The 25,958-nt window shown below is 44.5% G+C and overlaps 1 protein-coding gene across 5 annotated transcripts in view; it reads right to left on the reverse strand.

Annotated features, from left to right (window-relative positions):
- The window catches only part of LOC124142279 (xanthine dehydrogenase/oxidase-like), a 68,724-nt gene extending 44,458 nt beyond the window's left edge, over positions 1-24,266 (reverse strand). For 2 of the 5 annotated variants that reach the window (XM_048392754.1, XM_048392753.1), the window contains exons 1-18: positions 24,109-24,266; positions 22,359-22,411; positions 20,711-20,880; positions 17,388-17,548; positions 13,951-14,101; positions 13,182-13,422; positions 12,247-12,320; positions 11,542-11,691; positions 10,958-11,063; positions 8,959-9,104; positions 7,251-7,355; positions 6,944-7,010; positions 4,744-4,847; positions 3,440-3,577; positions 2,836-2,958; positions 2,381-2,476; positions 1,385-1,442; positions 319-468 (exon numbers count right to left, since the gene is read on the reverse strand). In XM_048392754.1, the coding sequence (XP_048248711.1) occupies positions 319-468; positions 1,385-1,442; positions 2,381-2,476; positions 2,836-2,958; positions 3,440-3,577; positions 4,744-4,847; positions 6,944-7,010; positions 7,251-7,355; positions 8,959-9,104; positions 10,958-11,063; positions 11,542-11,691; positions 12,247-12,320; positions 13,182-13,422; positions 13,951-14,101; positions 17,388-17,548; positions 20,711-20,880; positions 22,359-22,411; positions 24,109-24,140 (2,125 nt within the window). In that variant the 5' untranslated portion in view covers positions 24,141-24,266. Of the gene's footprint in view, positions 1-318; positions 469-1,384; positions 1,443-2,380; positions 2,477-2,835; positions 2,959-3,439; positions 3,578-4,743; positions 4,848-6,943; positions 7,011-7,250; positions 7,356-8,958; positions 9,105-10,957; positions 11,064-11,541; positions 11,692-12,246; positions 12,321-13,181; positions 13,423-13,950; positions 14,102-14,342; positions 14,372-14,480; positions 14,545-17,387; positions 17,549-20,710; positions 20,881-22,358; positions 22,412-24,108 lie in introns of those variants that run through there. The other 3 variants (XM_048392755.1, XM_048392756.1, XM_048392757.1) reach the window with 3 other exon arrangements.
- Between the last annotated feature and the right edge of the window lie 1,692 nt (positions 24,267-25,958).

The following is a 25,958-nucleotide window of genomic DNA, read 5'->3' on the forward strand; positions in this document are numbered from 1 at the left end:
ATTACTCTCTGACGTTTATCAATGTATGCTAAAACGCTGAGTTCAAGATTAAAGGGTCTGAAAGATCACAAACAACGCTTCTGTATGTATTCGTGATAGGGAATTCCGAGGGTTTCCCCCGGAATGTGTAAGTAGTCCGTCAGTGTTGACGTCATTTCAAGAATACGGTCTCATGAAAAACGTATGAACGTCAAATTCGCGGTCATGTGACCGACCCCTCGTCTAATGAAAAAGCCGTATATCGTTTAACTCCACATTAAAAGATTGCTATCGATGTGCTGTATTTACTGTGTGTATAGGAATAAGGGGTTCCCGAACCTTCAGGTTCCCCGATCCTTGTTTCCTTCAGTGGGTTGGCGTGGTAGCTGTTGTTGTGGATGGCGTCCTGAACCGACAGTATTGGCGTCTCAGTATCAGTGTAGGTGACGGAAATCTGCCTCGATGCCTCCTCAGCCAGGCTCTGAGATTCTGCAAAACATGTGAGTGAGTGAGTTGTTGATTTGAACAGTGTTTTGTTAATATCACCGTGTGTCAGCTTTATGTTGGCGAAATCCCAACGCAGGGCGTGGTCGTGCACCACTCGAGAAGAAAAACACATGATTTTCACTATGGTGTTGGATGATCAAGATTCATCATCGGGGATTTGATCTCTGGGATTTGAACCCGCGGGTTCTGACACGGCTTGGAACGCACACCTGCACAACAACCCGCAGTGCCTTAGACCTATTGAGTGAGTGAGTGAGTTGGGTTTAACGCCGCTTTTAACAGTATTCCAGTTATATCGCGGTGTGTCAGCTTAATGTGGGAGGAAAGCCCGAAGTGATGCAGGTCTCAGACGTTTACCACTGCGGTGAAACCCACGAGCACGGGTATGGTGCTGACAAACCTAGAAACATAATCGGGGCGAACCGGGATTCGAATCCACAATAATATGTTTCTGGCGTGCCCAAGGGACGCAAGTCGGCACAGCGAATCGCGGTGCCTTAGACGACTGGGCCACCAGTGCCCCCTTAGACCTATTGAACACCCATGTCCACCCGATTCATGTGTTGACACAGGCCAATATAGTTAGTGGTCGCTGACTTTCAGTATAAAAGAATGATAAATGAAATACTTCAATGTCCATTCATACTGTCAATAACGCACACTTCAACAATATTGTTTTGTGCGTCACCATCACAAGCATGTAGTTCTGTTAACCGATGGGTGCTTAATTATCTGAAACATGTATAGATCAACTGGTTTTGTAATTAGTTATCTCAAGCATGTAGATCGGTTTTTGTGTTTCAATATATCAAGCATAGAATTCAACAAACTGGCTCTGTTAACTCAGGCATATAGTTTACCAACTGGTTTAGCGTATCATTAAATCAAACAGACTCACCTGCCACAAGGAATCCGATCTGTTGTCCTGCATGTTTTACATTGCCGCTACAGAACAGCTGCAAGATGTGAATAAGGAAATCCATTGACAATATGTAGTGTTGACCATATGTTCCTAAACGCATCAACACCCTACACTCATCAACACCCTACACGCATCAACACTCTAGAGCATCAACACCCTAAAAGCATCAACACCCTACACGCATCAACACCCTAAAAGCATCAACACCCTACACTCATCAACACCCTACACGCATCAACACCCTAAAAGCATCAACACCCTAAAAGCATCAACACCGTACACGCATCAACACCCTAAAAGCATCAACACCCTACACGCATCAACACCCTAAAAGCATCAACACCCTAAAAGCATCAACACCGTACACGCATCAACACCCTAAAAGCATCAACACCCTACACTCATCAACACCCTACACGCATCAACACCCTACACGCATCAACACTCTAGAGCATCAACACCCTACACTCATCAACACCCTATACGCATCAACACCCTACACTCATCAACACCCTATACGCATCAACACCCTACACTCATCAACACCATATACTCATCAACATCCTATACGCATCGACACCCTACATGCATCAACACCCTACACTCATCAACACCCTATACGCATCAACACCCTACACTCATCAACATCCTACACTCATCAACACCCTACACTCATCAACACCCTTCACTCATCACCACCCTACATGCATCAACACCCTATACGCATCAACACCCTACACTCATCAACACCCTACACACATCAACACCCTACTCTCATCAACACCCTACATGCATCAACACCCTACACGCATCAACACCCTACATGCATCAACACCCTAAAAGAATTTACGGGGACAATTTATTTGTTCCGGAATATCATATGGTCGGTCCCTAAGTCTTAGAAGAGATTTTGCATATCTTAGTTATGCGTACAACCCAAACCATGAGTAGTATGTAGAACAATTCACCCACCTCCTCCCTCTGCTGGGGGTATGACACCTGTTTCAGAGCATTGTTCTCGCCGGGAATGTCCTTGGCTGTAAAAAGTCTGACCACACCAGGCATGTTCTGAAGCAGTTTAAACGAATCGGGTGTACAAATTGGGCTGAGGTGAAATGGGGCTTAACGCCTTGTTTTAGATTATATTACATACATGGTACGTGCGTGCTTGTGTGGGGCTGCTTTTATCAGTTCGAACTAATGCCGGTTTTATAGCAGTTGCCCACTGAGATAACGAAGCCACTCAGACACAGTTTACTGACTCGGAGCCGTCCAGGCCTTGTTTTAATTCCTAAATGCCGAGCGTCAGGCAGGATGAACAAGTACCATCTTTTAACAGCTTTTGGTATGGAATAAACCTACTTAGAGATCATGGGGATTCAATGGATGTAAAAAGCGCCGAGAAGCATTCACAGGACACAACCTACGAGAGCTTTTGTGGCGTCGATATCGATAACCTTGCCCTTGGCAACAGACGTGAGGACGAATGATCCATACAGTTGATTCTTCATCACCGGCAGATCATCCACGTACACTGCCTCCCCGGATGCCTGAGGATACAAACTGGTTTTCATTGGTTGGATTAGTCGGTGAGGTTTCGTGATACAAGGGCGTGGCACCTCGATGAGGGAGGAAGGTTCATGCTAGACGTCTAGGAGAGCGGCGAAAAGTGTGCACTACAAACGACACTGAAGATGTAGTTCGTGGCAAAACGCTTGCAACTCAACTCTGATTTAAACAACATATTGTCAAGAGCAATCTTGGTTATCAAAAAGTCGAATATGCTTGTTGTAAGAGGCGACTAACGTGATCTTGCGGCCAGGCTCTCTGACTTGGATGATGCCTGTCATCGTATCCCAATTGCACGGATCGATGCTCATGACGTCAATCATTGGATTGTATGGTCCGGACTCGATTATGTACAGACCGCCGTCATATAGCTGGAATATTGCTGAGTGCGGCGATAAAAAAACAAAAAACAAACAAACAAACAAACAAACAATCAAACAAACAAACTGTCTTTCCACACACCTGGAGCGGCGCGGTCAGTTTGGGCATCGGCGCTTTCAAAGGCCATTCTGACTGAAGATTTTCAAAAGTATGTTGACTTGTCGACAGAGGGCAGTAGGAGTTGTCTCCCTTTTCCCCGTTGCGAAGGCTCAGGAGAAACTGAAAGTATATTGTGTTGTTTATGATGCTGTCATTGGTCAAACACAAAACTGGACAGGACAGTGCATTCAAATATGATTATTATACATAAATATTCCGCCTTCGGCCTTGAATGTCCCTCAAATGCCGAAACTACCATCTTACCTACTTAACGCATCTTTGATCATGATTTAAATTCTAGCTCGGACACCACAAGGGTTGACAGGTGACTTAATGGTCAAAGCTTTCGTTCGTCACGCTGGAGACCTGGATGGTGACACATGTTGCAGCCCATTCTCACGACAGGATGTCCAAGTCATTAAAGCAGTGTATACCCGATTCACTCGCCCACTACAGAACCCGTGAAGATCCGGGTTAGAATTGATCTTCAGCAACCCATGCTTGCCGTAAAAGGCGACTATGGTTGTCGTAAGAGGCGACTAACGGGATTGGTCAGACTCGCCGACTTTCTTGATGCATGTCATCGTATCCCAATTGCGTAGATTGATGCTCAGGATGTCAATCACTAGATTGTCAGGTCCAGACTCGACCATTTTCAGATCGCCGTCATATAGCTGGAATATTGCTGAGTGCGGCGTTAAACAACAAACAAACAAACGAACAAACAAACAGTTCGTTCTGCCAACAGTGAGTGAGGGGATGGTATGCCAAGGCGGCCTGAGTGGAGTCTGGGCAGACAAACCAGTGGTTGACAGTGTGATCAACATTCCCCACAGGGTTGCCGTTTCACACAACCAGCAAGGTCACACATCGTAGCTGATGCCCGATCGCGACTAGACTCTACAACAAGCGTGCGATACAAGCAACACATTTCCCCTGAATCCCCACCGAAGTGATCTCGGGAAAATATAAAACTCTAATATGAATAAAGTGCAAGTGATTCCCTGGCATTTGATTGGCTAACCAAGCAATAGATTTTGCGTTCATGGTTCGATTAACCGACCAATCATTACCCCTACTGACGGACTAGTATTTCCTGATTGGCTGACAGTGCAGTGGTCGGGGCTAATGTTGCATTATTGCGGAACGATGGCACCGATTTCGTACTGTTGTCTGCAGTTTTTATGTGTTAATAATTAGATAACCAGCCTGTGAAGTTAGTGTTGTTGACGTATTTATTTACAAGAACTGACTTCAACAGAACTAACCTGAGATTACCGTAATACCTTATAAAAGAGATTCACACCCAACTGGCGTCTGTATTCTGGGCTCGCCGAGAGCGGCTGCTGCTGTGAGGGGTGTAGTTCAGCGTGGAGGTACGTCAGGATGCCTGGACAGACACAGATAGTGGTGGACGATATCGGTGTTTTATACACTTTGTAAGATTGCCCATTGATTAGCTTTAGAAGTAATCAATGTATTGAGTAAAACCTATTCACCTGTACGTTTTGTAAGTGTAATGTTCAGATAGGATGGTGTAGCGGGTAATACATTGCAACTAAACCGTGGCATTTGATTGGGTAACCAAGGAATCTGTTCGCATTTATGTTTTCATGAACCGGAAAATACTTTGGGCACGTGACCCGTGAAGATTCGGGGTAGAATAGGTGTTCAGCAACCCATGCTTGCCATAAAAGGCGACTATGCTTGTCGTAAAAGGCGACTAACGGGATCGGGTGGTCAGGCTCGCTGACTTGGTTGATGCATGTCATCGATCCCAATTGCGTGGATCGATGATCACTGGATTATCTGGTCCAGACTCGATTATTTACAGACCGCCGTCAAATAGCTGGAATATTGGTGAGTGCGGCGTTAAACAACAAACCAACCAACTACGGGCACGTCATACAAACATACCACAGGTTTTTTTCTGATTGACGAATTTGAGATGCAGTTGACGACACCCGAATGTAGGATTCAGTTAACAATACCCGAATGTAAAATGCAGTTAACGACACCCAAATGTAAGATGAAGTTAACGATACCCGAATTTTAAATGCAGTTAACGATACATACAAACGAACTACAGGTGACATGTTGCTAGCACGGGTTTCTAGGTTTGTTAGCACCATATCCGTGCTCGTGTGTTTCATCGAAGTGTTAAACGTCTGAGACCTGCATCACTTCGGGCATTCCTCCCACATTAAGCTGACACGCCGCGATATAACGGTGATACTGTTAATAGCGCCGTTTAACCCAACTCACTCACTCACTACAAAAACGACGTAACAGAAAGACATTTACCCACCACCTACCTTTCAACAGCGGTGTGTCACACAAGCATCTACTCTCCTACCTTGCAGCAACGGGGTGATGGGCAGACAATTGCCCACCTACATTGCAACGAGGATGTGCCCAACAGACATTTACACATACCTTGCAACAACGACGTCACTGACAGACACACCCACCTTGCAACTACGACGTGACTGACAGACACACCCACCTTCAAACAACGACGTGACTGACTGACACACCCACCTTGCAACAACGACGTGACTGACAGACACACCAATCTTGCAACAACGACGTGACTGACAGACACACCCACCTTGCAAAAACGACGTGACTGACAGACACACCCTACTTGCAACAACAACGTGACTGACAGACACACCTACCTTGCAACAACTACGTGACTGACAGACACACCCACCTTGCAACAACGACGTGACTGACAGACACACCCACCTTGCAACAACGACGTGACTGACAGACACATCCACCTTGCAACAACGACGTGACTGGCAGACACACCTACCTTGCAACAACGACGTGACTGACAGACACACCAATCTTGCAACAACGACGTGACTGACAGACACACCCACCTTGCAACAACGACGTGACTGACAGACACACCCACCTTGCAACAACGACGTTATTGACAGACACACCCATCTTGCAACAACGACGTGACTGACAGACACACCCACCTTGCAACAACGGCGTGACTGACAGACACACCCACCTTGCAACAACGGCGTGACTGGCAGACACACATACCTTGCAACAACGACGTGACTGACAGACACACCCATCTTGCAACAACGGCGTGACTGACAGACACACCCACCTTGCAACAACGGCGTGACTGGCAGACACACCCACCTTGCAACAACGACGTGACTGACAGACACACCCACCTTGCAACAACGACGTGACTGACAGACACACCCACCTTGCAACAACGACGTGACTGGCAGACACACCTACCTTGCAACAACGACGTGACTGACAGACACACCAATCTTGCAACAACGACGTGACTGACAGACACACCCACCTTGCAACAACGACGTGACTGACAGACACACCCACCTTGCAACAACGACGTGACTGACAGACACACCCACCTTGCAACAACGGCGTGACTGACAGACACACCCACCTTGCAACAACGACGTGACTGACAGACACACCCACCTTGCAATAACGACCTGTCCGTCAGACATTTGCCCATCAACAGATCTTCAGTTTTACTGGCATGAATCTGCAGGAACAGAAGGTGTGTGTAAATCTACCTCAGTCATCAGTCACAGTATCTGCATAATGTGTACATTTGTGAATTGGAAGCAACTGCAATTACTAGTACGAAGTTTTAATGAAATATGTTGTAACTTAAGTAATTTAGAAGGTTATATTATTTATTTATACAAATTGTGGCTTTCCTATCATTCTGTACAAATTCAGCTGAATCAAGTACAGTATAGAATGGTATCAATTATCTCACCGTGTCTGGACTTATACCACCAAAGACCAAAGACGGCCGGCATACGACCTGGCTGTGCACGTCCAGGGTCAAACAGAATGCAGCATTCACATAGGCGTGGGCGTTCTGATACAAACAGTTCAAACAAGAGAATCAAGCAAGGTTTACGACAAGGCTTTGTCTCAAGCATTCTGTAAACTAGGGATGTAACAATTAATCGCATTTTTATTGTATCGCTATTTTCATGGCCCGATGGCAGGACATCGATGGCAAATTAACAAATCAACAGTGCAGATCGATATTAGACAGTGCAGATCGATATTAGACAGTGCGGAGGTGTCGCCTTTAACTGCCGAGCATCTGCTGAATTGGGGATTTTCGGGCGCTTCGGCTTTCTCATGTCAAATATTTTAAAGACAAGTTTATATTTGAAACGGTAGAGGTACTCATTAAACAGTTGCGGGACTTTTGCCATACTTGTACCTGCATTGTTATACTTGTATCATTACAATAGTTGTACCTACGTTGTAATACTTGCATCATTACAATAGTTGTACCTACGTTGAAATAGCTGTACCAGCATTTCAATAGTTGTACCTACAATGCATTGCCACAATTGTACCTATATTGCAATATCAGTACCTACGTTGTAATACTTGTATCCACATTACAATAGTAGAACCAACATTGTGATACTTGTATCCACATTACAATAGTCGCACCTACATTGCAATAGTAGTACCAACAATGCAATACTTACATCCATATTACAATAGTCGCACCTACATTGCAATATCAGTACCTACGTTGTAATACTTGTATCCGTATTACAATAGTAGTACCTACATTGTGTAATTTGTATCCACATTACAATAGTCGCACTTACATTGCAATAGTAGTACCAACATTGTAATACTTACATCCATATTACAATAGTTGTACCTACATTGCAATAGCTGTACCTTTAGTGCAGAATATGTATCTATATCACAATATATGTACTTACATTGCAATAGACGTATCTACATTGTAATAGTGTCCCAAAAAACGTTTTTTAACTATCGCAACATTACTAATCCAGCTATACCGAAGAGAAGGGCACATTTATACCATATTCCTCATATTAATAACAGCTTATATCGAACTTTATTACCTCAATATATCTAAGACTATAAACTCAATACATCTAAGACTATAAACTCAATACATCTAAGACTATAAACTCAATACATCTAAGACTTTAAACTCAATACATCTTAGACTATAAACTAATTACATCTAAGACTATAAACTCAATACATCTAAGACTTTAAACTCAATACATCTAAGACTATAAACTCAATACATCTAAAACTATAAACTCAATACATCTAAGACTATAAACTCAATACATCTAAGACTATAAACTCAATACATCTAAGACTATAAACTCAATACATCTAAGACTTTAAACTCAATACATCTAAGACTATAAACTCAATACATCTAAGACTATAAACTCAATACATATCAGACTATAAACTCAATACATCTAAGACTATAAACTCAATACATCTAAGACTATAAACTCAAGATATCGGACATAATTACTTTGATATTCCGAATTTTACACGCATGGTCCCCACCGAAACCTTCTCGGCATTCCGCTTGTCTCAACGTAAGGATAACATGTATTCGATAATCGCCGGGACTTTGATATAACGTGTATGTTTGTACATGGGTACTGTACCTGGAGTCTGGGGGATACCTTGAAAGACTGGACACGGGCCCTGGGGTCCAGCTGGAACAACTCAAGGCGCGTGATGGTCTTTCCTGCCATCTCAAGTTGCAGGAAGTCTTTGAGGCTGTGGTCACCTTCAGCCCCAGGGCCGTGATCTGGGATACATCAACGAACGTTTACAGGCATACATGTTTCATTCAGCTTTACAGTTTTGCGTCCTTTAGCTAGTGCTTTGCCAGGATCTATTGTGAATTAGTGAGGAGAAATATAGCATTACCTCCAGGTCCATCATGGCAGGGCACCAGAGATTGGGATACTCGCATTGTAACAATGTGAGGAACACGAATTGAACTTGGGTTTCCTATTAAGCTAAACAAATCACTTTTCGTTAGACACCGTAGTACTATTTCCATAAAATAAATGGCAAGCTGTTTTAATGTCCATGTGGGAGGCTTCATCCCCACATCAACCAACCATAACATGAATGGGATGATTAATAAGTTATGCTCTGGAGTCCCTGAGTGTACATCTGTAAATTGGGCATTCTCATGATTGAAATGCAATGAGGGCAATCTAACCTACTTATAATGAGTAATGGATGGCGATTCACTCCGCACCTGCTTTCTCATGGCAGGCTGTAAATAAGCTGTACCAGGAACACACCGTGCTGGACATGGTGAGCAGCAAACCACTGCCACACAATGTAACTACTCGATCCTTATAGGATTCTGCAGACATGATCCATCCCAGAATCCCTTCCGCGGTGGGTAGGATCTATACATCTATCACTGCATTTGATCAAATCGGAAAACAAAACAAAATAACCGGGCTTATTGCTGGTGGTGTAACGTGTGATCCACGGCAAAAATGAAATCATCATAATTTGAATAAGGATTGGCAGACAGCTCTTTCTTCTATTGTGGAAGGAGATGGAAATCTGGTAAGGATGTTCAATTATTTTTCAAGCCATAGTCATGTATGGCCGCCATGGTGACAACAGACTTCTGCACAGGCGTATTGTCCTGGTATAACAACACAGCTTTTCCGAGTTTTCCCACGAGGTTTCAGAATTGATATGCCGAACCAGAATACTATAATGATCTGAACTTTCGGGAGGTAGTCCACCAATAGGATTCCTTTGAAATCTTCGAAAACCGATGAAATCACTTTGCCAGCTGATGAATCATACTTTGCCCTCTTCCGAGGAGGAGTTGTTGTATATTTACACTGCTTAGACTGTTGGTTGGTCTCTGGCTGGTAGTGACGAATCAGACTTTGCCTTCTTTCGAGGAAGAGTTGTTGTACATTTACACTGCCTAGACTGTTGGTTAGTCTCTGGCTGGTAGTGATGAATCCAAGACTCATCCATGGTTTCGTATCGTTCAACGAAACCAGTTAGGTCTGCTTCAAAGCAACTGTATTTTCCCATGACAGATAATGAACATTGATCGTTTCTGATCAGAAGTCAGAAACTTTGGAAACCAGCGGGATGAAGCCGTTGTCAGTTCATTCCTCAGAAAGTTCCTACATCTATCTTGTGTCGTTTGGTGAGTATACTATAATGAATAATAATAACATGTATTTTATCTACAGTTTTCTCAGTGATGACAGTTGAAGGTGCCCCTGATCTTTGGTCTTCTTCGAGGGTCTCTCTTCCCCTCTACTACTCCGCTGCCCGACTCTTAACAGTGACTGAGAAGGATCATCATCCCCTAAAGTGTACACCATGTCCGACTGGATGACTGTTGGAGTTAGGTCTGTCAGTTGGAGATACTTGATGACAACACGATAGCCAATTGTGTCCCTTTCCCCAACATGAAATACATGTACCTTGTCACATTGATGCCTGCAGAAATATACTGCCTGGATGTATTTGTGGTTCATTGATCCTCTAAGCAGTGAAAGTATTGTATTTAGTACATGCAGCTTGTTGAGGATGTACTATACATCACTCGTAGTTAGGCTCAGAACGTTTAAAGAAACCCTCGCATGTTTCATGAGAACTCACCCAGGATGTGCACACGGGCCGACACAGCCTCGAGCAGAGTGAAGACATCGGACGGGAACTCAGGGTGGCAGTGCTTGACCATCAGGTTTCCGGCCCACGTGCCCGCCTAGAGGACCACACGTTACAGTGTTTGTCGTTGTAGAATATACTAAGATTATATGGATAAACACCCGTTACTATTCTTACTATCCAATGTTTCTATATGCACTGCCGGTATTAGCAGTCTATCGATAGCGTTGACATTCGGCTACATTTCGTTGTGTAATATATTAATCTATTTGCAGCGCATCCTCTTTTTGTCTGCTTGTTTCAATGACTATCATTTTTGTCCGGTAGCAACTCTAAATTGGTAAGGCTTTTCTTCTGGTATGCTATAATCAGAGGTATTCTGACACAAATGTATGTGTACAACTATACAATTAACTGTCAGTCAGAATATAAACGCAACTACTGGGATGGGTATTGTTATCATAGTTGTTGTTTTCAATAAAATATCAACATCATTAAAAACGTGGCGAAAGGAACAAATAGGTCCCGCCTATCTGGTTTCCCGAAAAAATGTCGTCGGCTAATATTCGGCTTACATTCCTGACCAAGACATTGCCGACTTTCCGGAGATGTGCGGCTACAGCCGTGAAATAGGAGTAGCCCGGCCCGGACGCCATGTCCGCCAACGTCTTAATCAGCGCACTGAGAGTCACATTGGAGCCGATCGTCACACTGGACCTCTGAGTCTAGCAAACAAATGTACATCATATAAGTTATATATATATAGACTTGTTACTTGATTCAACACAACCATGTAGTGCCTTTACATACGTAGTTTCAATAGTAGTCAGTGATCCAGGCTGAAACGCCTTGTCTCCTTATTGCGGACGTTTTTTTGACCTGCATCCGTTTATGCGTAAGCAGTTTCAACCTGACAGAATATCCAACTTGGTGAATTACTTGTACAAGGGCTGCATGGGTACCGGTTTTAGTACATCATTAACATGGAAACACGTCGTCCTATAAAAAAACATTGTAGCTATTATTTTTAACTGTGAGTGAGTGAGTGGGTGAATGGGTGAGTGGGTAAATGTGTGAGTGTGTGAGTGAGTGAGTGAGTGAGTGAGTGAGTGAGGTTTTATGCCGCTTTTAGCAATATTCCACGGCCGGGAACATCAGAAATGGGCTTCAAACATTGTAATCGAACATGGGTCTTCGGCGTGACGAGCGAACACTTTAACCACAAGGCTACCCGACCGCCCCGAGGGGTATACTACGTATTATTAGGAACAGTGATTAACCTCAGTTTTGTAAAACTCTTGAATGTTCTGTAGATCCACGTATGTGTCAAAAGGGCCATCGTGCTTGTAGATTCCTGCAATAGAAATGACAATAAGGTATATGCTACACTGTACCAGCACACCCCCCCCCCCCACACCAACCCCACCCACCCACCCCACCCCCCCCACCCCCCCCCACCCCACCCGCACAAATATGACTTGAGATGCATCCGTTACTTGACCTGATTGGTCTCGCATGTCTATTCCATGTACTAATCCTTGCAGGATTCCATTGCATTGAACGTATATTCAATAAGGTGGCGATGATGCAAAACAGGACGACACAGAAGGATGTAGAGTGAAACCTCTATAACTCGATAACACGAAACCATGGGGCACAAATGATCGGGCTATCCGAGGTTCGACATATACGGATCGCCGATATAACATGATGATAAAAAGTTTTCAACGACACGTCGAGTTGCAGCGGTTTCATTGCACTAAGTAGACTTCTACAACAGGACGTGTGACAGTAAACTACCCAGGTACGACCACACGCTAATACCGCCGGTCATTAGATGCGGTTTCGTCTTCCCAGATCCTTGAACTCCATGGGCCTGAGCAACCAATGGTCAGACATGTTGCCTACCTGTCATGGCTGCCATGGTGCGGGAACGCTTAGGGGGAGATGGTGGCCCAGTGGTCTAAGACGCCGCAGGTCGACTAACATACGTTAGCAGAGCCAGAAACCGCTGAATGTGGCTGGTTCGAATCCCATTTTTACAGGAGACTTGGGTTCTCGGCGCTATATCCGATCTCGATGCTTTCACAACATGGTAAAGGTGCTTTGTTCTTCAGCATTACGTTGTGGTATAACAGAAATGACGTGGCGTTAACACCGACTCACTCACTTATGCGTTATGACAGTCTACACGGTTGTTAAGGCGATGACCTACCCGAGGCAGTGTTGCCGGCGAGCTGACGGACTGCGAGAGACGTGGAGGTGTTGGTCAGCACAAGGGTCAGCTGGCGGATGGACCTGGGTTTGTACCACTCAGTGTCGCCCCTGACTACATGGAACACGTCCAGGCCGTCACCCACGTTGCTGGTTTGTTTTGAACCGCCATTGCAGGAACCGTTGCTCACACATCCCAAACAGGACTTGCCCGTGCGGTCACAACGTGACTCCGAAAGATCCTTACACGGCGAAAGATGGGGAACAAATAAAGGTATTGAATGTTGAAAGTGTAGGCCGATTCTGAAACTGCATACTGGGTAGAAAGTAGGCTAAGACACTGAGTGATTGTAGTTTCAGACAATATATCTTTTCAGATAGCTATTGAAGAACCATTGTATAGAATACTCTGTATGAACCACTTTATTATAAAGTTTATAAAGTCTAATACTGCTACTGTGTGATATATTCAATCATTTATCCCACAGATGCTTGGGAAAATCAAAGTATTCACTGATCCTATTGTAAAATAGGCGACAAAGCATATTTCAAACTTTCCAAGGTTGAACTATTTATGCTAACCTTCCATCTGAGGACTGTGAATATACAATGAAGTTATTTATCGCGAGAGGTATATCCGTGAGAGGGAAAGTGAGGGTGTTTGAACGTGGGACAGACTGTTAGCCTATTATTAAAGCAGTTCGCAGCCAGATTTCTTCCACACACACAATGTCTCATGACGACGTTTAGTGTAAGCATTGGACACCTACCTCTATATCAAAACCCAGCCCGGCGCTAGCGGTCCCGGCAAAGGTCCTCATGGCGTCAAGGATTGGTCGGTATCCTGTGCATCGGCAAATGTTGCCGTCGAAATTGTCATCGATGTCCTGCTTTGTCAGTGCTGGTTTCTGATGCACTAACCTGGATGTTATGGACAAATAATATGATCATCAATAACATTCTATATCATAGCCAGAGATAATCAGGACTAAAACTGTTGTAACTGGATCTGAAGGGAATATTGAAATCACAAGGCCTTTCGGGGAAAAAGGGTTTGCAGCCAGACATACCCATACATGTGCATGACCATCCCCGGAGTACAGGAGCCACACTTACCCAAACATGTTCATGACCATCCCTGGAGTACAGTAGCCACACTTACCCATACATGTTCATGACCATCCCTGGAGTACAGTATCCACACTTACCCATACATGTTCATGACCATCCCTGGAGTACAGTAGCCATACTTACCCATACATGTTCATGACCATCCCTGGAGTACAGTATCCACACTTACCCATACATGTTCATGACCATCCCTGGAGTACAGTAGCCACACTTACCCATACATGTTCATGACCATCCCTGGAGTACAGTATCCACACTTACCCATACATGTTCATGACCATCCCTGGAGTACAGTAGCCATACTTACCCATACATGTTCATGACCATCCCTGGAGTACAGTATCCACACTTACCCAAACATGTTCATGACCATCCCTGGAGTACAGGAGCAACACTTACCCAAACATGTTCATGACCATCCCTGGAGTACAGTAGCCACACTTACCCATACATGTTCATGACCATCCCCGGAGTACAGGAGCCACACTTACCCAAACATGTTCATGACCATCCCTGGAGTACAGTAGCCACACTTACCCATACATGTTCATGACCATCCCTGGAGTACAGTATCCATACTTACCCATACATGTTCATGACCATCCCTGGAGTACAGTAGCGACACTTAACCATATATGTTCATGACCATCCCTGGAGTACAGTAGCAACACTTACCCAAACATGTTCATGACCATCCCTGGAGTACAGTATCCACACTTACCCATACATGTTCATGACCATCCCTGGAGTACAGGAGCCACACTTACCCATACATGTTCATGACAATCCCTGGAGTACAGGAACCACACTTAACCATACATGTTCATGACCATCCCTGGAGTACAGTAGCCACACTTACCAATAAATGTTCGGAGCCACACTTACCCATACATGTTCATGACCATCCCTGGAGTACAGTAGCCACACTTACCCATACATGTTCGGAGCCACACTTACCCATACATGTTCATGACCATCCCTGGAGTACAGTAGCCACACTTACCAATAAATGTTCGGAGCCACACTTACCCACACATGTTCATGACCATCCCTGGAGTACAGTAGCCACACTTACCCATACATGTTTGGAGCCACACTTACCCATACATGTTCATGACCATCCCTGGAGTACAGGAGCCACACTTACCCATACATGTTCATGACCATCCCTGGAGTACAGGAGCCACACTTACCCATACATGTTCATGACCATCCCTGGAGTACAGTATCCACACTTACCCATACATGTTCATGACCATCCCTGGAGTACAGTAGCCATACTTACCCATACATGTTCATGACCATCCCTGGAGTACAGTATCCACACTTACCCAAACATGTTCATGACCATCCCTGGAGTACAGGAGCAACACTTACCCAAACATGTTCATGACCATCCCTGGAGTACAGTAGCCACACTTACCCATACATGTTCATGACCATCCCCGGAGTACAGGAGCCACACTTACCCAAACATGTTCATGACCATCCCTGGAGTACAGTAGCCACACTTACCCATACATGTTCATGACCATCCCTGGAGTACAGTATCCACACTTACCCATACATGTTCATGACCATCCCTGGAGTACAGTAGCGACACTTAACCATATATGTTCATGACCATCCCTGGAGTACAGTAGCAACACTTACCCAAACATGTTCATGACCATCCCTGGAGTACAGTATCCACACTTACCCAAACATGTTCATGACCATCCCTGGAGTACAGTATCCACACTTACCCATACATGTTCATGACAATCCCTGGAGTACAGGAGCCACACTTAACCATACATGTTCATGACCATCCCTTGAGTACAGTAGCCACACTTACCAATAAATGTTCGGAGCCACACTTACCCATACATGTTCATGACCATCCCTGGAGTACAGTAGCCACACTTACCCATACATGTTCGGAGCCACACTTACCCATACATGTTCATGACCATCCCTGGAGTACAGTAGCCACACTTACCAATAAATGTTCGGAGCCACACTTACCCACACATGTTCATGACCATCCCTGGAGTACAGTAGCCACACTTAAGCATACATGTTCATGACCATCCCTGGAGTACAGGAGCCACACTTACCCATACATGTTCATGACCATCCCTGGAGTACAGGAGTCACACTTACCCATACATGTTCATGACCATCCCTGGAGTACAGTAGCCACACTTAACCATACATGTTCATGACCATCCCTGGAGTACAGTATCCACACTTACCCTGCATGTTCATGACCATCCCTGGAGTACAGTAGCCACACTTAACCATACATGTTCATGACCATCCCTGGAGTACAGTAGCCACACTTACCCATACATGTTCGGGGCCACACTTACCCATACATGTTCATGACCATCCCTGGAGTACAGTAGCCACACTTACCAATAAATGTTCGAAGCCACACTTACCCACACATGTTCATGACCATCCCTGGAGTACAGTAGCCACACTTAACCATACATGTTCATGACCATCCCTGGAGTACAGTAGCAACACTTACCCATACATGTTCATGGCCATCCCTGGAGTACAGGAGCCACACTTACCCATACATGTTCATGACCACCCCTGGAGTACAGGAGCCACACTTACCTATACATGTTCATGACCATCCCTGGAGTACAGGAGCCACACTTACACATACGTGTTCATGGCATTCCCTGGAGTACAAGAGCCACACTTACCTATACATGTTCATGACCACCCCTTGAGTACAGGAGGCACACTTACCCATACATGTTCATGACCATCCCTGGAGTACAGTAGCCACACTTACCCATACATGTTTGGAGCCACACTTACCCATACATGTTCATGACCATCCCTGGAGTACAGGAGCCACACTTACCCATACATGTTCATGACCATCCCTGGAGTACAGTAGCCACACTTACCCATACATGTTTGGAGCCACACTTACCCATACATGTTCATGACCATCCCTGGAGTACAGGAGCCACACTTACCCATACATGTTCATGACCATCCCTGGAGTACAGGAGCCACACTTACCCATACATGTTCATGACCATCCCTGGAGTACAGTAGCCACACTTACCCATACATGTTCATGACCATCCCTGGAGTACAGTAGCCACACTGAGTGCCGTTGAACTCTGCGATTCTCTTTTGTATTGGGTGGAATCCATCCCTGGAGTTCCCGAGTCCCTCGGTCGTGGTGATGCTCCAGCCGTCCACACTGTACAGGGGACACAGGCACTGGGGGTACATATTGATAATGCATCAGTGACACACTGAGACAGCTTAGAAAGACATTGGGACAGCACAGCGACACATTGAGACAGCTCAGTGGGGCATTGGGACACCTCATTGGGACATTGGGACAGCACAGTGAGACATGGAGACATCTCAATGAGACATTGGGACAGCACAGCGAGACATTGGGACATCTCAGTGAGACATTGGGACAGCACAGCGAGACATTGAGACATCTCAGTGAGGCACTGAGACAGCTCGGTAGGGCATTAGGACACCTCATTGGGACAATGGGACAGCTCAGTGAGACATTTGGACAGCTCAGTGAGACATTTTGACAACTCAGTGGGACATTGGGACAACTCAGTGAGACATTGGGACAGCTCAGTGAGACATTTGGACAACTCAGTGGGACATTGGGACAACTCAGTGAGACATTGGGACAGCTCAGTGAGACATTGGGATAACTCAGTGAGACATTGGGAGAACTCAGTGGGACATTGGGACAACTCAGTGGGACATTGGGGCAACTCAGTGGGACATTGAGACAGCTCAGTGGGACCTTGAGACAGCTCAATGAGACATTGAGACAGCTCAGTGAGACATTGAGACAGCTCAGTGAGACATTGGGACAACTCAGTGAGACATTGGGACAACTCAGTGAGACATTGAGACAGCTAAGTAAGACATTGGGACAACACAGTGATACATTGAGACAACTTAGTGGGACATTGGGACAACTCAGTGGGACATTGGGACAACTCAGTGAGACATTAGGACAGCTCAGTGAGACATTGGGACAACTCAGTGGGACATTGGGACAACTTAGTGGGACATTGGGACAACTCAGTGGGACATTGGGACAACTCAGTGAGACATTAAGACAGCTTTGTGAGACATTGGGGCAGCTCAGTGAGACATTGGGACAACTCAGTGAGACATTAAGACAGCTTTGTGAGACATTGGGGCAGCTCAGTGAGACATTGGGACAACTCAGTGGGACATTGGGACAACTCAGTGGGACATTGGGACAGCTTTGTGAGACATTGGGACAACTCAGTGGGACATTGGGAGAACTCAGTGAGACATTGAGACAACTCAGTGGGACATTGGGACAACTCAGTGGGACATTATGACAACTCAGTGAGACATTAAGACAGCTTTGTGAGACATTGGGGCAGCTCAGTGAGACATTGGGACAACTCAGTGGGACATTGGGACAGCTCAGTGAGACATTGGGACAACTCAGTGGGACATTATGACAACTCAGTGAGACATTAAGACAGCTTTGTGAGACATTGGGGCAGCTCAGTGAGACATTGGGACAACTCAGTGGGACATTGGGACAGCTCAGTGAGACATTGGGACAGCTCAGTGGGACATTGGGACAGCTCAGTAAGACATTGAGACAACTCAGTGGGACATTGGGACAACTCAGTGGGACATTGGGACAACTCAGTGGGACATTGGGACAACTCAGTGAGACATTAAGACAGCTTTGTGAGACATTGGGACAACTCAGTGGGACATTGGGAGAACTCAGTGAGACATTGAGACAACTCAGTGGGACATTGGGACAACTCAGTGAGACATTGGGACAACTCATTGAGACATTGGGACAACTCAATGGGACATTGGGAGAACTCAGTGAGACTTGGGACAGCTTAGTGGAAAATTTATGAAACTGATTCCCACTTATTACTCTTACAGATATCTCTAAATTCCTCAGATCACATCAACAGTACATTGATATACGAATCATACTTGATCCATGATATTCTGCATGCCCAACTAGTTTCTATATCTGAGATAAATATTTATAACAATGTATTACCGAGTATTGGAAAAAAGCACATTTCCCTCTTTAACTGTGGCCACTTCATACGAGTCGCGGGGCGGTCGGGTAGCCTAGTGGTTGAAGCGTTAGCTCGTCACGCCGAAGACCCGGGTTCGATTCCCGACATGGGTACAATGTGTGAAGCCCATTTCTGGTGTACCCCGCCGTGATATTGCTGGAATATTGCTAAAAGCGGCGTAAAACCTCACTCACTCACTCACTCACTCATACGAGTCGCGAGTACAGGCCGAGCAACTTACTTGAGACTGTCTACTGTCATGCATTACTAGTGCCCTGATATATTTAAAAAGTGGCATATTCAATATGTATGGAAGCATATTAGTACAACAATCTTACAAAATATCATCTGCGATGATAATACTTGCCTCCATGTAGATGATACTTGCCTCCATGTATATATCTTACGTATCGCGACTCAGACAGTGATATTGTCTTGTGAAGTTGCAACCCTAGTTGGATACTAGTTTATACAAACATAATTAAAAAAAGGCGATTACTTAATTACTGTTAATTTAATTAAATGTTTGGGAGCATTTTGGTCGTTTATTTCCATTTGGCCTTTTCAGGGTTTACACAACAAACTGAAATAATTTGAAATTGTCAAATTGTCAGCGGTAAAATAAAAACACAAACTGCAGAATTCTACCTTCCGTGCTTCATAGGATGATGATGAGTATTGGTTTGAAATAGATGTTATAGTTTGAGTGATTCTCACCCCTCCATATTCACATTTCATCTCTTAAACCTAATTTGCATAATGGAGAATCAACATATTTCAGAGTGATTTCTCCGACTTAAACCATGTTATGATTGATATATAAATTTACTAAAATTTTGGATGAGACCTATATTTGTTGTTTGTAATCTGGAGAACATGCCGTGCTCTCTTCTCATTTTCACGGTTGTGAGAGAGTGTGGCATGTGTCTAACTTCGTAACTTACACACATTCAAATGAATATTTACTTTTGTTATTGTTTATGTTGTTGTTTTGTTGTTTGTCTGTTGTTTAACACCGCACTCTATTGTTTATGTAATTATAATAGCATATACGCAGATGAAAGTTTCTTCTACGTAGATGTGAGTTCTTCTATGTAGATGTGAGTAGTATCGTCTACGTAGATGTGAGTTCTTTTATGTAGATGTGAGTAGTATCGTCTACGTAGATGTGAGTTCTTTTAGACCGTGGCACCAATACGCTTCCATACATATGCGTTTACGCAGAGGCGCTGGAGAAATAGTAGAAATAAACCCATAAACAAACAATTTGCTGTGAAGCTTGTCGCTGACAATTAACTAAACGACCTACAGAGTTGATAGAAAATGACGTGTCTTTCCCGGTGTTGGGGTCTGGTTTGGTGACAGTGACGGCACAGCAACCACACCCTCCCTCCTTACACATCACCTTGGTCCCCCTCAGACCCGCACCGTCACGGATGTAGTCGTTGAGGGATGTCGTCAAGTCATAGGCACTGCTCACTGTCAAGACAAAGTTGACACTTTACTGACTGAACAATCATGACTCTACTACAAGAGATCGGTCGTCTAAGGCGCCGCGATTCGCTGTGCAGAGTTGCGTCCCTTGGGCACACCAGAAAGCTATGATTGTGGGTTCGAATCCCGGTTCGCCCCGATTATGTTTCTAGGTTTGTCAGCACCATACCCCTGTTCGTGGGTTTCACCGAAGTGGTAAACGTCTGAGACCTGCATCACTTCGTGCTTTACTCCAAAATTAAGCTGACACACCGTGATATAACTGGAATAATGTTAAAAGTGGCGTTAAACCCAACTCAGTGACACTACAAGAAATCGGTACGTTTTTAGGCTTATCCTGTAGCATTCTACCGCAGAGAGCGAGTGGAGGAATTAGATTAAATGCCACTATGAATAGTATCTTTTGTTTATATCACCGCGTGTCAGCTTGATGTGGACAGAAAGTACGAAGTGATTAGGCCCTTGACTTCTGACCTCGAGAACGGGAATGGTGTTGACAAACAAAGAGTCATTATTGAGGTGAAGCTGGTATTCGAATCCACGATCAAAGGTTTCTGAAACATCTTATCCTGGCATCTCTGTACTTCTTTAGACGACAGTGAGTGGGTGAGTGAGTTTGATTTTACGCCGCTTTTAGCAATATTCCAGCAATATCACGGCGGGGGACACCAGAAATGAGCTTCACACATTGTACCCATGTCGGGAATCGAAGCCGGGTCTTCGGCGTGACGAGCGAACGCTTTAACCACTAGGCTACCCGACCGCCCCCTTTAGACGACAGGGTCGCCACCGCCAAGACTCAATCACACCATTAGCATGAGGCATCTTACACAAAATAGAAGCAATATTCCGAGAGTGATATTGTTTGGTAGGGTAGTTTGTTTTGCAGTTATTGCTTCTTTTTAACTGCGCACTCAGCAATGTTCCAGTTTTACAAACCAGTGATCGACATTATAAGCAACGTCCCACAACTGATAACTTGATCGACTTCTAAGTTGGGTATGCCACACCGGTATAATGTAGGCAGCCCATTTCTGGTGTCCCCGCCGTGATATTGCTGGAATAATGCTAAAAGCGGAGTGAAGCGATTCTCACTCACTAAGCTGGGCACGACCAATCACTAGATGCGGGTAATCATAATGGGGGCGGGGTGGTGGGAGGCGAATAGTCTGAAAGACGTATGTTTGTTTGAAAGACCTCTGTCCCTCACCTTGCATGTCTACACACCTCTCGATAATGAAGGGTTTTCAGTTCCCACTGAACAACGATGTACTTGCAAGCGACTTGCCCGAGGAACGGTCCCAATGGAAGTTTTGTTATGTAGAATAATTTTCACAATTTGTATTTTGGTTCATCTTTCCTTCAGAGGTATGAATAATATAGATACATAGGACCCTCTTTCATCTGTAGTGCAAGAATTACCATCCCAGCTGAGATAATAACAAAGTGAAATATTGTCATACCTCTATATATCTTGTCATTTAAGGTGAAGCTGATTCCGTCCCTGGAAGCAGTGCTGAAACATAGGAGTGAGTGAGTGAGTGAGTATGGTTTTACGCCGCTTTTAGCAATATTCCAGCAATATCACGGCGGGGGACACCAGAAATGGGCTTCACACATTGTCCCCATGTCGGGATTCGAACCCGGGTCTTCGGCGTGACGAGCGAACGCTTTAACCACTAGGCTACCCGACCTAGTGCATTCTCATGCATTTGGTAGCTAACTGAAACGTGAACGTTGTTACTGTATGGGGGCACGGGTGGCCCAGTCGTCTGAGGCGCCGCGATTCGCTGTGCAGAGTAGCGTCCCTTGGGCATGCCAGAAAGCTATGATTGTGGGTTCGAATCCCTGTTCGCCCCAATTATGTTTCTAGGTTTGTCAGCACCATACCCGTGCTCGAGGGTTTCACCGAAGTGGTAAACGTCTGAGACCTGCATCATTTCGGGCTTTCATCCCACATTAAGCTGACACGCCGCGATATAACTGTAATACTGTTAAAAGCGGTGGTACACCCACCTCGCTCACTCACTCTAACTGTACGGTATGATAGCTAGACATATCTAACTTAGTCATGCAAGCAGTCGTTACATTATCATATTTGACGTCTTTACGGTCTTTATCACTGCAATATGTTCGCTCATCATCTTCGCAATAAAAAGCCTAAAGGAAAAATGTAAACCGGTGATTTCAGTTTCATTCATGACGGCTGACGCCACAGCACGTGTATTAAGGCGATGGCAATTTATGAAAACATAGCGCGGAAGTTGCTTTCAGATTAACCAGTCCATGACAGTTTCACTAAAATTTAAAAAAGACGAGTCAGATTGAAATGTTGTAAGCAGTGGTGTGTACCAAGGGTCTCCATTCTCTCGTATTTTATTGTCATGGTCGACCATAACAGTTGTTCCGACACACTTATTAACCTTGTTTAGACGTTGATGTCACTCCTGTCTACATTGCGACAAGGCCTATAAGCTAGCTGCCAATGTCCCCATATTTGCTCCCATGTCAAACAGTTTGCTTACGTTAGCCTGACTTTGCATCGCTACATGACGTCCTTCCTTCTGCTCCGTGGATGAGTGGATATACGTAGATGCCCTAGCTACTACGTCGCTCATGATCAGAACAAAGCCCTGGTTGTGTTATTTACTTTCAACCACCAAGTTATGGGTCCATTAGGATACGTCTAGCATGTACATACCTATAACATGCTTTGCTCGCAGTGATGATATAACCTTATGATAGTTTAGCAGGACTCTGGCTGAGGAAGCGGATGACGGGTTGGGTAGGGGGTCGTTAACCTAATGTGTACATACAGTTTTAAAACCATTTTCGCAATGATGAAAATATTATACTTGTTTTGTGGGATAGGGGAGGCGGTGTCGTGCTTGGTTTGGGTAGATATCTAAATGTATGTTTAAAATTACCATGGTTGATTTCGAGTTTTCTTAAGTACAATGATAAAAATCCTTAGGAAAATAGTTTGATATAATGCTTTAGCACGCAATTATATATATTTGATAAATTAATAATTTTATTCTTATATGTTATTTCCTATCTGAATCATACTGGTTGATTGTTCCATGCAATGATTAATATGACAACACACGCACATTCGACTAACTGGCCAAATGAGCAGATGTTCCTATTCAGGATGCAAACTTTTTGTCCAGTTGACATGAACTGTGAAGATGTGTATGAGGAAAACCCTACCTTGTGAGGTGAAGTGTCTCGGGACCACTCATACTTGCATTTGGCTTAGCTGGGGTTCTCCTGATAGCATGCGGACTGTGTACAGCCAGTGCTCTGTGTAGTATGTCACACTGGCCTACCCTCACACTTTATGTAAATCAGCCACACAAGCGCGTCGCTTGACGGATGAGATTCGGTTCGCTGTGACAGCGTAACACATTGCACTGTGTGTAGGGGACGGGGGAGCCCTGTGTTACGGAATACACAGAGGTCACGTTTATTTATTACGTTGTGGATGTAACTAGGTTTGTCTGCTGCCGTGACATGGAGTCACCTGGTGAGTGAAGTCTGGATCAGTGCGGGTGACCTATAACTTTTATCATGCCTCCATGTCAGAATGATGAGGTCGAATTCGTTCAATTCATCTCGATAAAATTCATTGTATCACGCCTTGAAGGGAAATAAATTTCTCAGCGGGTGAATAAGTCCCTTATACCCTGCTACGCTGCTCGTGGATTTCTAATTGGCGGAATAAATCCCTCATACCCCGCTTTTTCCGAGTCAATGAAAGTCACGTGACATAGCACAAGTTACCCTCAGCTCAATCGAACAGCTCTTTTCTATAATTTTGAATTTGTTTAAATTCTTTTACAATTTCATATTAAAATATGTCGGTAAGATAAACTCGTTTTAGCAGAATCAATTAGTGTACATGTGGTTTATGCGTTCCTCCGGCTCGTGGTATGAAACCTTACTCATGACGACCCATAAAGCCCATGTCCACTGGGTGATCCTGCTACAACTTATAATACCCCGGTGGTTATGTAAAAGTATGCGTTCTTCATCCTACTTTGTTCGTAGATATTTAACCAGAAACGACCATTATCTGGCAAATTTGGTAAATATTGTGCTCCCTCTTTTAAGCGTTGCTATGCAGCGACACCGGCATCCGTGTGTGTATACTTCAGAGATGCAGCAACAAACATGAATTCGTAAAGGAATGTTACAGCGTCAGCAGACAGCACCATCGTCCGAGTGCTATAACTTCTGTCTCAGCTCTGGTGGTGATGTCAATGGGGTTGTCCTGCCGGTGATGACCACGGGAGCTCCATCATGGACATCTGGGACTGCCTCGTGGGTATCTGCATCCTCCTTGTTGCAGTGGCATCAGGTTTTGTTCAAAAAACTTTGTTCGTATCTGCAAATGTGATAACGAATCCAAACATATTCAACACTCATCAGATTGCTTTTGATTGGTACTAGGCTGTTTACTACGGTGGCCCTTAAGGGACATGGAGTCTGTTTTTCAATATTTTGATGTTTAACTTACTTTTATCTTAACCTTTTGCAAATTAACACAATCTGCCATACAAATATGTGATAAATCATGTATAAAAACATCCGAAAACATAGAAAATGTACTTTTAAGTAGCTTTTGAGTCGCTGAAATGTGAAGTGAAAATGTCAAAAACTAAAATGAAAATGTCAAAAACACAAAACGAAAATGTCGAAAACTAAAATGAATACACAGAAAACTATTTCCAGCACGCCAGAAACCTATGATTGTGGGTTCGAATCTCGGTTCGCCCCAATCATGTTTCTAGGTTTGCTCGTGGGTTTCACCGAAGTGGTAAACGTCTTAGGCCTGCATCACTTCGGGCTTTCCTCCCACATTAAGCTGACACACGGTGATATAACTGGAATAATGTTAAAAGCGGCGTTAAACCCAACTCACTCACTCACTTACACATTTGGTATGTTTTATCTAAATTGACACCAATTTATCCATTTATATATTTATATGTGGTGGTGGGGGTGGCGTTGGGGGGGGGGGGGGGGGGGGGGAGGATATAAATTATCCCTGCAGTTGT

This window comes from Haliotis rufescens, unplaced genomic scaffold (assembly GCF_023055435.1).
Source record: "Haliotis rufescens isolate VD_foot unplaced genomic scaffold, xgHalRufe1.0.p SCAF_11, whole genome shotgun sequence".
In the NCBI taxonomy this organism is placed as follows: domain Eukaryota; kingdom Metazoa; phylum Mollusca; class Gastropoda; order Lepetellida; family Haliotidae; genus Haliotis; species Haliotis rufescens.